Source organism: Liolophura sinensis, chromosome 10, assembly GCF_032854445.1.
Source record: "Liolophura sinensis isolate JHLJ2023 chromosome 10, CUHK_Ljap_v2, whole genome shotgun sequence".
NCBI classification, from domain to species: Eukaryota; Metazoa; Mollusca; class Polyplacophora; order Chitonida; family Chitonidae; genus Liolophura; species Liolophura sinensis.
The window spans coordinates 11,886,594-11,905,786 of NC_088304.1; the positions used below are offsets into that span (position 1 = coordinate 11,886,594).

The window sequence follows — 19,193 nt, forward strand, 5'->3', positions numbered from 1 at the left end:
ACGACTGACTTTCACTTTCGTTTTTATTTTATTTTTTCATTTTATGCTTATTTATTTGTGTCTGATTGGTTTGAATAAGTTTGTTTTTACGGTGAGTGAAACATGTTTGAAGAATTCCAACATATTTCCTTCACTTTGTTAACGATCTACTTTCACCTCCTTTTTTTTATACGTATACGTTTGTTTGTATGTGGTTTTTAGCGTCGCTTTCGACATCCCTATGTTTCTTCGGTGAAGACGGTGCCACTGTAAAGTGTTCAGGTTGGAGCGTCGAGATATTTACATGTAAATGTGGTGCCTCACTGAGAGACTAAGCCAACAGCACTACAGGCATGACGCTCCACCCACTCAATACGTGACACGCTCCTTGGTTTCTCCATATATAGTGATGAATACAAGCGAAGCTCAAAGGGTGTCCATGTTAAATGTGGTCTGATCAAAATGAGTCAAAATGTGCCACAGATGGCTGAATGTGATATCAGAATGTATTACATTCATAGGTTCAAAATCAGTTAGACGGTTTTTAGTCTGAGTACAGGTTTTCCATATCTACATTCGTGATATCATAACAACAAACCCAAATAATGATAATAACAATAATAATAATAATAATAGTAATAAATTATTATGAATTTAAAGACTTACTGGCGAGTCTAGTTAAATACAATTTGATCACGTAAATGCGGTCAATGCGGCCTGAAGTAGTCAGTTATGCCCTAAACGTGTTGCAGAAATTTGACCCCAAGCATACATTTATATACGATAATGACTGCTTTATTACGCATTGCACATAAACTGGGTACCTAATGCACAAATGCAAGCAACATCGCCGGCGTGCGGTTTTCCCTGTTAGCGCTAGTTCGGGATGGACAAAATTACTAAAGGATTCCAGCTTGGGATCAGCTAGTTGTGCTCTTCTTCTACTCTTCTAAAAAAAAATGTGCATCTTAAATAACTTACGTGTTTATGTATGTAATATTTGGCCAAATTAGTAATCGGACCGATTGCACTCGATCAGGCGTGAGACAAACAGGAAGTGAAGAAACAAACGTTTAATTCTCCAACAAAATGCGAGACACACATTCTTAACCTCCACTCATTTATGGCCACTGTCCATAGGTTTGGGCTCGATCGATGTATCGCAAGGCTTTTGCTCTTTTTCTCGCCATTTTATGGAGATTTTCCACACGTTCTTGTTGGTAGGGACTTTCAAGACCTTTACACCTTCCATTACAAATACATATATAGTTCTATTGACTTGCAATCCATAAACGCATAAAAATAACATTGCTCGACCATGCTTTGGAACAAGAGAAATTTACTGTCATGCAAAAAATCATTGGATAACATGTGCGTTTCTATCTAACCAATTACAGGCTTGATATTGTTATTCAAATGTCAAATCACTTAGCACGTGACGTGCATCGTCACTGTCATTGACAAATAATCATTGGATAAGATTTGCGTCCGTATCTGATCAATTACAAGCTAGATCGTGCGATTCAAATGTTACATAAGTGAGCATGTAACGTGAATTTCATTGCAATTCGTTACATGGAGAAATGAGATGGCGGTGTAAAATGTTATCGTTTGCCATCTCATAGAAGGCAAGTAAGGCTGATTCTGTTTTAGAATGACTTCCACTGTATCAAACTACTTCCCTCTAGCGGAATGACTGAGTTGGGTGGCATAAGAATTCCCTAATACAACAAGGCCGATAACTCTGCTTTCTGACCCATTAGGAATGCTATGGACAGCGCCGGAGATCCTCCGCCAATCACAACCACCTCCGAACGGCACTCAAACCGGCGACGTCTACAGTTTCGGGATTATTCTCCACGAAGTATGTTTCAGACTTGGTGTGTTTGGATCCGTGAAAAATACACCCAAAGGTAAGCAGTTTTCACTGACGTCATGCGAACACGTCATGAGTGTGTGTCCGAGTGTAATCGTGAATGACATTCAAATTCCCCAATAGTGAAGATGGCACTGAATTGTAATCATTGAAGTGGGGTGTACCGGCTCGGTAAATTTCCAAATGGTGAAATGTCTACAAAGGCCGAAATATAGGCCTATACATGTATTTATCTGGTAGAACGGCGGATTTTAATCATACTCCTTACAGCGCTTGCGCCGCTCTCTAAGTTTACATTACTGCCTCAGAAATCTGAAACAAAGGCAACAACTCCCCTGTTTTGAGGTTGGAAATGGCGTCAGAAAACACAAAAGTTCTGTCCCAATCAACTTTTGTTCCTAATAATACTTCATACACATCCATTCATTTTTTCTAAACTATGCACAACATGATTGTAACGCATATCCGAAACAATTATATTGATGATTTCTGATTATAGGTGAAGATAAGCCTATGTGAGTAGCACAGACCCAATGGTCAAGCTTCAACACTGATGTGAAGTACATGCGCGGCAAGAAATATATGGAATTTAAGATTCTCTGCTTTCTTACATCTGTTATTAAATACCACTGTATCTAAAGAAGTGTAAATCTATTGTCCTTCGTAACCTTTCGGTACTTATCATTGACTTTCAGAAATCATTGAAAACATACGCAATGCGACAGTACCACCTTTTCGCCCCCCTCTTCACGAAGTGTGCACGAACGTCGACCAATACCTGATCGTCCTCATGGATTTATGTTGGAATGAACTGCCCCAAAGGCGACCCGATTTTCAAGCTGTTAAACGTATACTGAAGAACCATAACAAGGGACAGTAAGTGTGAAATTCATTTTTAAAAAGTGCTGTCGTGCTAACTGGTAGAGACTTCAGTTTAGCCAGCAACCTGCAAATGGCCGTTGATTTCCTTCCGGTTCCTCCGGGTTTCCTGCCACCATAATGCTGGCCGCCGTCGTATAAGTGAAATATTGTTCAGTAAGGAATAAAACGGCTATCAAAACCACCAAATGAAAAAAGAGTGAAATATTATCATTGTTTTCACTAGTTACAACAGATTGAACTCTGTGAACTGGACTTATGACGTTACAGTCTGAACAAAGCCTGTAGATTCCACAGCACACCAATATAGTGTGCATATCACCAATATAGTGTGCATATCACCAATGCATATCACCATTATAGTGTGCATATCACCAATATAGTGTGCATATCACATGTGAGAAAGTTTGTCAGTATCTTGCTCGCCAAAAGACAGTGATTTTCCATAGTCACTTGTTCCTCCCACAATTCTTGAATATGGCGCTGAACAGCTATCAAATAGATACATCTATACAGAATCTTTCACTCTCAAGACCTATAGCCTTATGATTATGAAATAATCATAACGCAAGCTTTATTTTCTCTCATTTTTTTCCAGTAAAGGGAATATTATGGACAATATGTTGAAGATGATGGAAAAGTATGCTAACAATCTGGAAGATTTGGTCGAACAGAGAACACAGGAATTGGTCCAAGAGAAAAAGAAAACCGATAAGCTGTTATATAGATTGCTACCGCCGTAAGTTGTCATGAGTCGGTGTGCATTTTGTAAATGTTCGTGCCATAGTATCCCTGGATATGGGTTATATTTATATTTTAATATATTCATAAACATTATCTAATCATAATCAAAATTTACACTCCAAATAATTTCTTAGACATGCATCACATCCTTATTCAGGACAATGTTATGAAAGCCGATATATATCAACATGTACCCAAATACCCATCGTACAAAAATATTTTCACATACCCTTTTTTTCTGAAAAAAAATCGAGTAAAATATTAAAGACCATATTTGCAGATCTTTTATCTGATATGTCAGAGTTTGGCATTATTGTTATGTTTTCTTTTCTTTTAATCGAAAAGTTCATGAGAGCTGCTTCAAATACCAGCCCAGCACATAAATAACACAGCAGACGTTGCAAAAGGTACTGTCTTTATCTTTTGCAGGCTTGTCGCCGAAAAGCTTAAAAAGGGACAAACCGTTGACCCGGAACTGTTCCCGAAGGTCACCATCTATTTTTCGGACATCGTCGGTTTTACGACAATATCCGCCCAATGTACGCCAATGCAGGTTGTGGATCTGCTCAACCAGCTGTACACACTGTTCGATGACATCATAGCATTGCATGACGTCTATAAGGTTGGTGTAACTTTATGCATGACGTCTACAAGGTTAGTGTCTTTGCAAATGACGTCTACAAGGTTTGTATATATCGCTTCACAAGAACCTCAAACGGATTGTGTCGCGCTTCACTATGCATGCAAGGTCTGTGTCGCTTTACATGATGCCTACAAGGTTTGTGTCGTTTTACATGACGTCTACAAGATTCATGTCGTTTTACCTGACGTCTTCAAGGTCTGTGTCGTTTTACATGACGTTAAGAAGGTTTGTGTCCTTTTATATGACGTTTACGAGGTTTGTACCAGGTGCACATTACGTTTACAAAGTGTGTGGCGTTGTAGATGAAGTCCATTAGGTTTGTGTCGCTTTATATAAGGTCAACAAAGTCTGTGAAGCATGCATTAAACCCACGAAATCTGTGTTGCATTGCCTGACGTTTACAAAATTAGCGTCGTTTTACATGACGTTTACAAAAATCTGTGTCTTTGTACGTGACGTCCACAAGGTTTGTGTCGTTCTAGATGACGTTTACTAGGTATGTGTAAACTGTATATTGCCTAGAAGGTCTGTGTAACTTTACAAAAAGATTTGTGTCGATTTACATGGATTCTACCGGGCTTGTGTCGTTTTCCATGAAGTCTACAGGGTATGTGTAGCATTGTATTATGCCCACGATTGGTTTTTGGCTTTACGTGAAATCTACAAAGTTTGTGTAGCACATATTATGCCTACAAAATCTGTGTCGCTTTACCTGAAGCCTACGAAGTCTGTGTCGCTTTACATGACGTTTACAGTATGTATGTCGCATTATATGACGCCAACAATGTTCATGTCACTTTAAGTGGCCACTCAAAGGCATTACAGCTTTGCACATGGCGCCTACAAAGTTTGTTTTGCATGACATGGCGCCATTAAAGTTCCTGTAGCTGCATAAATAACGAAGTACAGCCATAAAAGGCGGTAACTGGATCAATAGGATGCCGTAGAAGTGCAGCATTTTGTGGCAGTTTTCTTAATGTTGCAAACATATGACGAAACAACCCATTGGATTCATCGTTTATCCGTCGATTGGTACTTTTTCTTGCTAGGGTTAACGGCCAAATTACCAAACTAGATTATTCCTTGGTAGCCTACCCATTGGTATCATTTCCGGCCATTTCGCTTTAGACAACGTTTGCCTGGTTTGTGACCCCTGAAGGATTTATGTCGTTTCACATGACGCCTCATGGTTTTGTGTCATTGTGCATGACGTTTACAGACTTTGTGTCGCTTCACACAAACCTTGCAAGTTTTGTGTCACTTTATATACCATCCATGATATCATATTGCATGGCATCTTCAGATGTGCGTTACATTAAAGGATTCATGAAATGTGTCTGTTCCCCTAAAGGGTGACTGCAAATATTAATATCTAACAGTACAGAAATAGGCGGCTAGTGTGCATTTTGGGGCATATTCGCTACATTGCCAAATGAAAGAGTCCATCATGGAGAGTAAAACCAGAGGAGTGACGACAGTGCGATAAATGACAAATGGTCACACATAACCGGTGAAATCTCGCCGTCCCGGAGTTCATACATGTTTTTTGTCAGTGGTCGGGAATGGTTGGCACGTGACAAGACGTAACGTGCCAAACATAGCCGACTTACCGCTTGTACTATAGATTCGCCCACCTCTTCACCCTCATCAGGTGATCTGATATTCGTAATCTACATCTGGCACAGTTTATTTTTAAGAAAATTTTTACGCCCAAAGACGAAGGCGGGGAAGCCTTAATTTTTTATATATTAGCAGATTTATCACAGTGGAATGCAACATTTCTTGAATCCTTTAAATACGCTAATATCTGAGTCTTGATATAAATTAGTTTTTTTTTTTGCGTTTTATAACATCGCTTTGAAAATCCTTTAGCCATACCAGGACGCTCCAAGTCTCGGCATATTTATTGTGCTGCTTCACTGAAACGCCATATTGAAGACACCAAAAAAAGACGCATCAACCTATTACGGTACATTGACAATGAACTCCCCAGCATTCTACCCATATACGAGAGGTCATATCCGTCAATTTCATCCGGGTTGATTCTGGCATCTTTGGTGGGTAATTTGTGTTCATTTCAGAAAAACAACACGTTTCGACGAATAATGTTCTAGAGCGATGGAGTTGATGTGGCCAATCAGAATATCCCTCTTAAACGCACACGGCAGACTTTAGATTACACCAATTCTTTCTGTAGCCACAACATTTGACTGAAGATATGTGCCGAGCCATTTTATTGGATCACCTAGTTCATCTGTAACCACCTGCAGTGTTCAATTAAGTCAAGGGTTCTGCTGCAGCAAGTCTAAAAAGAGACCCTTTCATATTTTGAAGGTGGCGTTTTGTGATTGTAGTAACAGACGTGCACTGAGAGACCTCGCAGGCTTAGACAGATAAAGCACTGGCACACTAAAACAGTCAGGCCTTTGACCAGTGAGGTCGCGTGTTCGAATCCAGCTGTGACTGTTTTGATTGCTGGTTTGTCAAAAGGTTTGTCAGGTAGATGACCAATGCCTGTGGTTTACTCTGGGCACCCCAGTTTCCTCCAACCCGAATCCCGACCCCCGTCATAAAAGTGACACGCACTTGAGTACGTTATTAAACATCAAATAAATAGACAAATAAATAAATATTTGCATATAATATACACATATTATGTATCATGCTCCGTTTTAAATTCACAGATGTATTTCAGTAAATATACACACGCGTTGTTTGGGGGTCTGCCCACGGTGAGATCAGTTACAGAAAAATATTTCAATATATACTGAACCAGGTACATTTTATTTATGAATTGTAAGGAGTTTCTTCAATGAAACCAATACTATTTTCTCTCTTTTTAAGTGGTATAGATGTGCAGTGTATAGTGACTGCTTTGCACTTCGCAATCAGCCAAATCTTACACAGCTATTGCGACGAGGTAATTTGCATGTCATTCCCAGCCAAAACTGAAAGAGCATGCGTCTCGAAGGTATATTGTATAACTCCTAGGCCTACGGTTTGCTGCGATTGAAAGCCGCATAGATGTAATTGACTACAGGCCAATTTTGGACCCAGAACTGAAACAATGTACATCAACAAGTCATACTGTATAAGGTTTTTGTATTTATTTTATTTGAGTGGTATTTAGCACCGTATCAAGTCTAATATATTTCACTTATCTGGCGGTGGTCAGGTTTTTTAGTTTGAGACAATAGGTCAGTCCTGTTGGAAACCGACGCCCACCACCAGGTATTTGGCAAAGCCCCTAACGCAATGTTGCATGCGAAGCAACAAGGGCTGGATTCGAACCCACGACCTCATTGGTGGTGAGAAGGGAAACTTCCACTATGGAGCCATGTGTCCCCATACTGCGTATGCAATTATTTGTTTATGTAAGATAATAAAGTGTCTCATTCTTCTTGACGTAATGAAATAACAAGCTTGATAAGAAAATCTTTTCTTGAAGCAAGAATCGTTAACTTGATAATACCAAGATGCTGACTGGGGTTTTTGTATAAAATTTCTTGCATTGGAGTGCTGTGTAATGGGGGAAATTTATCCCTTCTTACCACGTCCCAACCCCTCTCTGAGTTCTATCACCGGGCCATACTTTCCAGAGCGGTAGGTAGTCTATGCACTGAGACAGTGTAAGCTGTCACTGTATTCCTTATGTTTTTTGATTAAAATATTATTTGTCTTTTATATAATAATTTTTATTCATTGAAAGCCTTAAATTTTCTTTAATAACTTACAAAAAGAAGAGATGTTTTTATTTTTTTATTTTTGTTGATTTCTACTTAGTGTGACTTACCATGGTCTCTTAGTGCAAATGTCTCAATTTTATCTTATTTTATATAATTATCATTTCTTTATTCATCAAGAGATTTTTAGTTTATGAAAACAATAAAGCCTGCAGAAAACATATTTTAATTTTCATTTCATAGTATACATATATACTTTGTGTAACTGACGATATACATGGTCAATCTGTGCAAATGGCGCAGTATTTCCAAGCTTGAGTCAATGAATAAAAATGATTCAACATAAATCAATGAATAAAAATGAGTCAAAATGAATCAATGCATAAAAACAAGGATTTGACCCCCTCAGGTGGAGACAATTGGGGACGCTTACATGGTGGTTAGCGGCGTACCAGTGAGGAATGGAGACCATCACACGCGAGCTATAGCCGACATGGCCCTCGACATACTCAGTGCTCTCATGTTTTTTACCGTGCCTCACATGCCCCAGCAGAAACTCAAGATCCGGATAGGGGCCCACACAGGGGCCTGCTGTGCAGGTATTTACATTCGGTTATTGCCCCCCTCCCCTCCACCACGAACAGTTACCGTATCACTGAAAACTGATAAAGGCTACACTCTTAGATGTTACCACCTTTATTTATATTTATATATTATTTCTTACATATTCCTTTGGGAACTAGTGTTTTAAGCTGTTCTTAAAATGAGTCTTGAGGGGCCTCCGTGGCCCTTTTGTTCGCGTGCGGAATGGTCCGCACACTCTATGTTTCCTTCACATCTAAAACTGACCGACATCTCAAGAGTAAAAAAAATTCTTAAGTATGCATAGTGTTTAACAAGAATGAAATAAATATAGAAATGAACCTTCAATTTTTCATCCAGTGATACACACATACACACATAAAGATATTCCTCAGGCATCCCTGTTTAGATTGCCCCTGATTTCAGTGACTGGACAAAAACGTTTTGATGTCAGAGTATCAGTCCAAAGAAACTGACCACGCAGGCAATAGCAGAATCATAACTGCCTACTTGGATGTATGATTTAAAATTATTAGCTGTAGGTCATGTCCTGCAAAATGACGTAACACCAAGTGAGATTTGCCAGGCTAGATATATCGGGTGGGCATAAAAAATGGGCCGTACTTTGATGCTGCATTGCTCCATTATCCTTTGTTCAAACCTTTTCAAACTTTAGCTATTCTAATGCCATGATTTTGTTAATATACTGACTAATTTTCAAGGTCATAGCTTGAGTAGTTTGTACACAGGGTTAAAATGAAAACATAAAAAACGCACGTTCCGGTGACCCACATTGCATCACCTGTCAGGGACCAAAGAGGGTCGCACGGAAAAATTCACTGAGGATGAACTAAAAGCACGCATCAAGGACTGCTTGAAAAAATTACTCTTAAGGAGATTTGGGACTTATCAGTGGAGGACCAATAGATCACCTTTTCAAGTCAAACAAGGTAGAACATCATTTTGAAATGTCCGGAAAATGTGTTTTTGACTATTTTGATTTTGGTCCAAGGAACAGAAATCTTTAAGAATGAAATTGGAATTTGGTCTGTATACTTAGGACATAATGGCTTTTGAGTGTATAAATTTTAGAAGCTGACGTAAGAGGGTTTCGGAGATATTGAGTGTCAAAGTAGGGCCCATTTTTTTATTCCCACCAGATTTACTTTTTAGCCACTCCATGTTTTGGCATCATCTCTGTACTAAACGGGTCTCTTGGTTTGGTTCGCAGGAGTTGTCGGCCTTACCATGCCTAGATACTGTCTGTTTGGGGATACGGTGAACACAGCGTCCAGGATGGAGTCAAACGGAGAGGGTAAGCTGAAGATAGGAAGACGACCACCTGTTTCTGACTTAAGTCACCACAATCTTGGTCGCCGTCGTATAAGTGAAATGTTCTTGAGTACGGCGTAAAACACCAATCAAATAATTAAATAAATAAATATAATGTGATTTAATAATTTATAATTTTCATTTTTAGGATCCAAAAATAAGATTAAAAATCGTATTTCAAAATTTGACTGAAGTCATTCACTTTCGCCCCTGGACATTTACCCCTCTAGCCATTTTCCGAACAGAGTTCCCCTCTGGACATATTCGCCATCGCCATTTACCCATTGCAGATTTCCATCACCAAACCTTTCCACCACTGACATTTAACCATTGCAGATTTCTATCACTAAACCTTTCCACCATTGACATTTACCCATTGCAGATTTCCATCACTAAAGCTTTCCACCACTGACATTTACCCATTGCAGATTTCCATCACTAAAGCTTTCCACCACTGACATTTACCCATTGCAGATTTCCATCACTAAACCTTTCCACCACTGACATTTACCCATTGCAGATTTCCATCACTAAAGCTTTCCACCACTGACATTTACCCATTGCAGATTTCCATCAGTAAACATTTCCACCATCGACACTTTCGTAACCGATATTTTCCCGTGCAAACATTTCCTCACCAGGCAATTTCATAGCCGTTTTTTATCATGAAAAAGAGTATATGAAATGCTTATGAAAAGTTTGTTAAAACAATGTGATAAACTTTTGACTATATATATAATAGTCATCCTTCATGAGCACATGGACTCCTATGCTCGCTGATATGTTCAGTATATCCCCACCTGTACTACATAGGATGTAGGATTTTTTAAAAAAATATATAGTATATAGGTTAGGGTCATAATCAACACTTTAGCCAGACAGGTTCCCCCTAGCTCTTCAGCTTCCTCACCAACGAGAGGCAAATCTGGCTCAGAAGCTGTGTCCTTAACATCATGAAAGTAAGCGTTTGTATGATAATAGATATACAGCATACAGTGTAACACCCTAGAGCAGTAAGTCAGACAACAGTCTGATACTTGGCAAATGGGTTACATATATTACCGCTGAAATCTGATCTCTGCCATTTGTTAATTTGACAAGAGCTGATGTCAACCATGCAGTTCAACCTTCCTTACATATATAGAGTTAAGCAATCCCACTTAACCCCAAGGGAAGTAATTCAGTATGGCCCTATTCTGGTTACAAAGCCATAAAGAGTGTATTGTATTCTTCCCTATGCTTAGGCCAGCGAATTCATATAAGCGAAGAGACGTGTAAGGGCCTTCAGCAAACCGGAAAGTACAAGATATCCCCACGGGGGGAAATCAATATCAAGGTAAGTCAAAGACATTAGTATATATACTTCTTATGTATATGTTAACTCTGAAATTGAACGCGAGAGAAACGCTTTACTGTGATATCAGGGCCTACGTGGCTCAGTTGGTTAGCGCCCTAGCGCAGCGTAGTGACCCAGGAGCCTCTCACCAATGCGCTGTGAGTTCAAGTCCAGCTCATGCTGGCTTCCTCTCCGGCCGTAAGTGGGAAGGTCTGCCGGCAACCTGCGGATGGTCGTGGGTTTCTTCCGGGCTCTACCTGGTTTCCTCCCACCATAATGCTGGCAGCCGTCGCATAAGTGAAATATTCTTGAGTACGGCGTAAAACACCAATCAAATAAATACTGTGATATCAACGTAAAAGCCCAATTTCCTTCTCTACGCTATCAGTTAAACGGAAGGCGACATTTTAAGTTTAAATATCGCGTTGTGACGGTGGGTCTTTTTGTCAGTGATGTGGGCATGCAGAGAGTAGATTTGTAAATTTCACGCAGACCAGTTCTACGGAGTTTGTCCCTAAACACAGCGACAAAGTAAAAATTTTAAAAAATGTCGCCGTTGGCGTGTTTTTAGTGGATGTGTCAAAAGTGTGTAGGTGGTTCTGGGGACGCGATTGTAAAGTTGAATTGGCGCGGTTCTGTGCTTTTCTGCTGTCAATTTGAAAATCGACAAGGCGACAAGACGGTATTTTATATGTAAACTGGCGCATTTCTATTACAACAAAACTGTATCTTTGCCGATGGGCTGTCGTGTAGCTCTGTGGCGCTACGGTGCGATGGTCGCAACTGGCTTCCATACATAAGTGTCGCATATCAAGTTTGACGACAGAGTCATCTGACACATGTGAATGATCTAGTAGACTGCTACAATAAGTCTGACCGTAGTGAACAAAATATTAGGGTGCCGATTATTTACAGAAGTTTTCAGGAATATCATGATTGTAATACTTTTGATCCATTAAGTGAACCTCGCTGCCTTACTCAGTTATACAGTGTGCGTCCGGTGCAACTGTCAAGCCCATACCCAATGAGGTCGCGTGTTCGAATCTACCCCTCGTTGATTTCGACCACGGAGTTCAGACAGGATATTTGCTAGATACGTGACGAACGGCGTGTTTTACTTCCAGCATTCCCGTTTCGTCTGAAACTGACTACAAATTCAGTTCATATTAATAAATTGGACTGATTGAACAAATGATCGATTGTCTGATTTATGTTAAAAGAGAAGAAAACATAAAAATGATGCTAAAGTCAGACGAAAGAGCGTGAGAACTTTTTTTGCAGATATGGTCTTTAATTTTGTGTTCAATTTTTTTTCACAAAACATCCTCATTAATAATATTATTATGCAAAGACAATATACCGAGAGCTGGTCCCTAATACAAACCATACAAAAACTATTTTCAAGTGTCTTTTTCTCTTTAATAAAAAATCGAAAAAAATGTTGAAGATCACACTTACAACTGACTGTATATCAGCGTTGCATACTTTTTTATGTTTTCTCCACCTTTAACATATCTTTCAATGTTTTTTAGGTTATATATATGAGAAGCTGGTTATCACTTGGTGTGTCTGATATGGGTTTTGTGGCCAACTTGAGGGTGGCTTAAAGTCTTCTAAAATAATATTAATTTCTTGCTATATTTTATGTAGGGTAAAGGCATGATGCAGACGTACTGGCTTGAGGGCAAAGAAGGGTTTAACAAGAAACTCCCAGATCCCACCAATAAGTAAGACATCTTTGTTTAAAGTATACATGAAACACTTGTTTTTCATTTCTCAATACGGAGTACGCTATGCCCCCAAGATACAAAAGTACAAAAAGCTCCTCAGCTTTCTTCTTGGGGCGTAAAAATGGATTTACAGTTTTCCTGAGGTCCGAGTGGTCAGTTCTGAAATTTAGTAGCTTATTGTCGTGACGTCAACAGTGGTAGCTGACAAAATAACTTTGTCCTCAATAAACCAAAGAGTCGTACTAAGCCGCTTCGTATTGTTTGAATGTCTCTGACAGATCTGTCATATGTGGTAATTTTCTCTGTCGTTTGCTTGTCGGTAAACTACAGCTAAAAAATGCACATTTTACAGCTTGGACCCGATTCGCGGGCAAGACCTGAAAAAAGCAAATAAACAAAATAGTTTGAATGTTTGACTTCTTTCGAATAGCTTAAGGTCACAGGCTCGAATACAGCTCTTTCGTGTTTATCAGTGTGTTGTAAGACCGGACATTTGTCGGGTACTTAGACGCTTCCGCCTTAAAAGGGTCCGTTTGCCCCAGACATGACATAAAACTGAGGTTGCCACAGAGCTGTCGTTGTGTGAAATGTTGTTACCAATGATTAAAACTGATCTGTTGGTTTTATTTCTTCATTGCAGCTGAATGTTTCGTCGTTTCTACCGTCTTGAGTTAGCTGCGAAATCTTGGACAATTCGTATCAATGTAGACGATGGCATGGCGCAACATGCGGCATCTCAGTAAGAAGGCTGTTTGGCTGTTTTCATTGGAAAATGGCTTATCACTTTGCTACATCAATCCATCATCGCATGTACTGTAAGTTTTCGTGAATCCATTTCACCACCAAGTGACGTCAGGGTTGAATTAACACGGATCCAGTTTGATAATTTGCCAGTTTGAGCTAATAAAACCAAGACGGCTTCATAACTGGACAGCTTCATACGAAGATTACAGTTGGATCAATTCAGAGCTGGATTGTCAGCTTGGGATATCGTTTGTTGTCAAGCAGAATGGTTTCATATCCGGACTGTTTCACAGCCGGATTTCGACCAAGCAGTGCTGATTGTTTTTTTTCCCCTGCAACTGGACGGCGTCTTTATAGATGGATCCATGTTCAGCCGTGCAGATTTACGATTGGAATGTTTCTGAACTGAATCAGTGACTTGCCAAATTACATGGCAGGATTGTTTCGCAAAGATTGAAGGTCAGTTTCAACTGCTCATCGTCGTCCACATCATAACTTCATAAATGTCCATCGAAACGTCTTACCAGCTGAAACATCTGAGAAATTTCAATTCGGAGGACGTGTGTTTTTATTGTTTTTGGTGTTTAATTCAGTTTCTTCTGCGCAAGCTGTATACTTCTGTTGAGGATACTTTTTTGTTTAGAGGATAGACCGCTATTTCGCTCCGGGAGGATTCGATGTGCATGGCCGGTGACCACTAACATTAAATGATGGTGTGTACAGGTACTGGTATGTGAAGACATTTTGTGACGAATTACCATCATGGCCAGAGGTTGTGTGTGATACACAATTAAGTTGTGCAACATTGAAGATATTTTGTGATGAGCCATTATCTGACAGAATTTAGTTTTGTGCCCGATATCACATCACGCTACACAACCCTGAAGACATTTTGTGATGAATCACCATGTTACACGAATTTTGTGACTGATAGCTATGTATTCCTGAATACGCAGGTTGCTCCGGATATCAGATCTGATTGTGCCTGACATCAGATCAAATTGTAGAACCTGCCGCCTGAAAGCAGAAAGCCACTTTCGTGTACTAGATTAGATCGAATAGTGTACGAATCGCAATGCCACACGATATCATATCACCTTGTGTAAGGAAGAAAAGTTTGTGATGAATCGTAATGTGACACGAGTTTTGTGTCTTATATCAGATCGAATTGTGTAACCCTGAAGAAAATATCCCATGAATTTTGTGTCTGATATCAGACCAAGCTGTGCAACCTGACAAAACAGTCCACACTTTTGTGTATTACGAATTCTCAATGTCACACGAATTCTGTGCGATATCAGATCAAGTTGTGTAACGAAGAAAACAGTTTGTGACGAATCGTAACGTGACACGAGTGTTGTGTTTGATATCATTTTGCTACCAACAATAATGTGACAACTTTTGTTCTTGTGTATTTACAAGTTGTGGTCAATGATGTGTTTTGCAAGATATTTTCAATATAAATGCAGTTGTGAGAATGGTATCAACACAATGTAGTCTAAATGTTTTCGAAGTAAAAATGAGGAGAAATGTTCATTTATATCAGAATGAGTGGACTTCTTTTTAATGTTGTTTAACGCCAAATTCAAATATTTTTTAACTTATACAACAGGGGTAAGTTTTACAAAGAGCCAAGTGTGAACGACCGAACTTTGGCGAACTTTTCGATATGTTATATACAGATATAAGTATGCACGCCACACACAGAACCTTCAAAACTTGAAACCGGTGGAAAATGTAGAGTTTGATCTTTATCAAACTCACCAACTTGGACCATCTGGTGTGGAAGAAGGATCACTTAAGATAGGGTCACATGGGAATTAGCCGGGGTTTGGCGGAGGTGGGGATGGGGGAGGGGGGAGTGAGGGTGAAGTCACTGAACTTGTCAATCTCTTGAACGAAAGCGCATGAACCACATTCACAAATAAAAAATTTTATGTCTGGAATTGAAAGATTCCCCCGACTTGGAAGGTTGTGCGGCATCGTTGGTATGAAAAAGTAGACTGGGGGTCTCGCACATTGAGAAGGCAGGACTGTAACATATATGAATATTACTCATCTAGAGATTCAGGTACACTATAGATAATAATGTTGACGCTTATTGCTTTAGGTCTTCTTTTTAAGCGCGATTAGCTCTCTGACCATCCGAATGATGTGCCACCTCTGTGTTGCCTTTGTTTATTTAATGTTTAACTTCCCTTCTCTTTCTCCCAATACAAAATCAGCATTAAAGTCAAACATTACAGGCGGGTAATGACCGTCTCGCATTGCTCAAATGGCTAAATAGTTAATATGGGCTGCTTCCATCATGTCGCCTGGCTCAAGCTAAGTCGGGCAGGGGAAATTATTATTTACGTACTTGTTGGACATAAGTTTGGATGAGTATTGATGTTCCTTGTTAAATTCTTCCTCGGGACCAATCCTCATTATGCATATTGCATTAAATGTACTCCATTTCCACAAAAAAAACCCGAAAAGGATTTATTTATTTATTTGATTGGTGTTTTACGCCGTACTCATGAATATTTTTACTTATACGACGGCGGCCAGCATTATGGTGGGTGAAAACCGGACACAGCCCGGGGGAAACCCACGACCATCCGCAGGTTGCTGACAAACCTTCCCACATACAGCCGGAGAGGAAGCCAGCATGAGCTGTACTTGAAATCACAGCGACCGCATTGGTGAGAGACCCCTGGATCACGCTGTGCTAGCGCGCTAACCAACTGAGCCACGGAGGCCCCCCAAAACGAAAAGGAAGCTACTTATTTAAAAAGAAGCAAGGCATATTCCAGAGAGAGGGTGTCATAATGAATCATTAACTCTGTAACTTGCCCTGTTATTAGAAATGGAGCCTTACACAAAAAACAGCCCCTAAAGCTAAGTACAAAAAATATTCCTACCTTGCTTTCGTATACTGATGTGCAACACAACTATGTGGTTTGACCCATGGGGAAGACAGTTGTTACATCATGAAACGTTTATTCCCATCCAAATTTTGTAAAAGAATTACACCGACAAGAATTTTCACCCTCTTCTTTGGCATTGCTTGGGTCTAGCTACAGGATAAAAGCATTCAATAACAACTATTTATTTACTTATTTAATTTAAATTTATTTAAAAAAGGGTCAATGAAGTTAAGCATTACAGAGAAAAAAAAATGAAAACAAAAACAGACGGATTACCATGACATCATTATTAACATGTTCAGAGAGCGAATCTCACTTGAAAAGTAAAATAAAAACATGGCAAAAATGTCTACCATGCAACTTACGGTACACGTCCAGCATGTGACCGATATGCCTCTATGGTACAATCCTACTTTCCCAGTGTGGTCTACTCTCCGATCTGCTTTTCATAAGCATGGGCAAACTATCAGACATGCCGTGTTTTTTCCTGAATGGAGTTGCCTTCAATTCCACTCACAAGATAGTATGTTTTACGGTGTACACGTGGACCATGCACTTACACATGTGATTTGCCATTCAACTGCCATACCAATGTTTCAGGATGGGAAAAGACCACAATAGTTTAATCTGCCGTTTTTTTGGATGTATATTTGTAATAATCACTAGCCTTCTTGGAACAAACACAGTCGAATAAGTTACATCAATTAAACATCAATTATTTCTTCAGTATGTCGAAAGACGTAGCACTGAGGAGTCCTACATATAGATCTATCTGGCAGCATGGATCAGGCTAAAACACCCGCTACTAAAACCGCAGCTAAACATATTACATGTTACTGGCACTGTATTTAGTTAATTTAGTTTTTATGAAACATTTTAACACAGACATGTTTAATCGAGATACCATGCATTTTTTTATGCACGTCTGTGTGACCATGTAATGTTTAACACAACCCGATATAAACTTGGCAGATAAGCTGAAGACACGGAGATGATCGTTTGAAATACTGGCATATACACAAATGAAATTAATTTAGTTCAAAACTCTTTTCGGCATGGCAAGCTTTTATTTTACATGCAGATATTTTATTTTTATGAAATGAAATGGCCTTTACATCATTGCAACTTACTACTTCCGGTCAATACTTAGATTTCGTCAGCGTACATTTCCTTTCCAGGCCGGATAAAATGACTTAGAATTTTACATTAATAAATAGTTTCCGTGGTCTTTGAGGGCATATGATGGTATACGGCGCAAAACTCACTCGCAAAACTCACTCATATCATTCTTATGTTTGAAATTTCCCGTTTTTGACACATCTATCACTGGTCTACACTGTTTACTATATTGCTTACGAACTTATGTGTCTACTTGTGACGTCATAAAGTCCCGAGGGACGGAAATTACCGAGTACAAACGGGTTTTGGGACAAACCCTAAAGTCGACAAAACACACTAAAGAAAACATAAAGTTTCAAAAACTCTGCTTTTTAACCGACTCACTTTAAAATCCATTTAGCAAACTTTTACTTTTTGATGACATGGAATTTTGCTGGACTAGGACTTTAAATTGAGGAAGAGATCAAAGTCTACTAGCTTTCAGTTCTGCAGGTTCAAACATTTATGTCAAATAATGTAGAATCAAAGGTCATTTGGTGCAGATGACCTTTCACCGGGTCTTAAGTACCTTTTCAACACATGATCTTGTCTTAAATTGGTTATTATTGATGAAGAGATCAAACTCTACATTTTCCACCACTTTCAAGTTTTGTAGGTTCTATTTTAATACACAGTCCAAAAGTGAGATCATTACCACAACAGACAGACGTACAGGTACAAAATGACGTCATCGCTTTACGGCAAGTATGGAGGTAGAATCTCACCTTTAGCAGGGCAGTGAAAGGTCATTCAGTGCAAATCGATCTTTGACCTTTCTTAAATCACTTTTCCACCACACAAGTTGTTATTAAGTAGGTGATTATTGATAAAGGGATCGAACTCTACATTTTCAGAACTGCAGGTTCAACATATATGTCAATTACAATAGGATCAAAGGTCATTTGGTGCGAATTGACCTTTGACCTTGTCTTAAGTGACCTTTTCACCATATACCCTTGTCTTAAATTGGCACTTCATGCTATTTAGACCGTGCTGAACATTTTACATCGGGTTTTTAAGTTATTGGTTTTATGTCAAATAAATCTTTAATTAGCACTAATTAGTCTTTGTCAAGTGGCCTTTCCACCACAAAATTTTGCGGATTCATAATCTGTATGACTTTCCTTACTATGTAGCATTGGTGCCAGCGCTAGGTCAAAAAAAACAGAAAGCGCCCCACTGCCCTACCAACCACTGGCTTCTCTTAAGACAAAGATTTCTGTACTGGCTTCTCTTAAGACAAAGATTTCTGTAGCCAGGTAGGCTACCACTACCTCACCAAACAGTCAAAGCTTTTAGGTCAAATAAATCTCAGCTAGCTCTTGGACTATAATGGTTAGCATGCTAACACAACACAATGAGCAAGTAGCATTAAATCAATGCAGTCATTGCGAGTTCCTCGAGGTCATACTAGCTTCCTCTCCTGTAGGAAGATCTGCAGCAACCTGCGGATGGTTTGGTTTCCTCCCACTATAACACGGGCTGTCATTGTATAAGTGAAATACTGATTGTACAAGTGAAAGTACGGTGTAAAACACAAATTAAATAAATAAGCTTTGGCAAAAGTTTGTTATTGTTGGAGGCATCACTTGGGTGCT

At 39.3% G+C, this 19,193-nt stretch overlaps 1 protein-coding gene across 1 annotated transcript in view; it reads left to right on the plus strand.

The window, feature by feature from the left end:
- Window positions 1–13,647, plus strand: part of LOC135476127 (atrial natriuretic peptide receptor 1-like) — a 28,185-nt gene extending 14,538 nt beyond the window's left edge. The window contains exons 5-13 of the mRNA XM_064756039.1: window positions 1,743–1,892; window positions 2,551–2,731; window positions 3,333–3,473; window positions 3,908–4,100; window positions 8,214–8,403; window positions 9,618–9,701; window positions 10,963–11,054; window positions 12,705–12,781; window positions 13,425–13,647. Of these exons, the coding sequence (XP_064612109.1) occupies window positions 1,743–1,892; window positions 2,551–2,731; window positions 3,333–3,473; window positions 3,908–4,100; window positions 8,214–8,403; window positions 9,618–9,701; window positions 10,963–11,054; window positions 12,705–12,781; window positions 13,425–13,428 (1,112 nt within the window). The 3' untranslated portion in view covers window positions 13,429–13,647. The remainder of the gene's footprint in view (window positions 1–1,742; window positions 1,893–2,550; window positions 2,732–3,332; window positions 3,474–3,907; window positions 4,101–8,213; window positions 8,404–9,617; window positions 9,702–10,962; window positions 11,055–12,704; window positions 12,782–13,424) is intronic.
- Window positions 13,648–19,193: the final 5,546 nt, after the last annotated feature.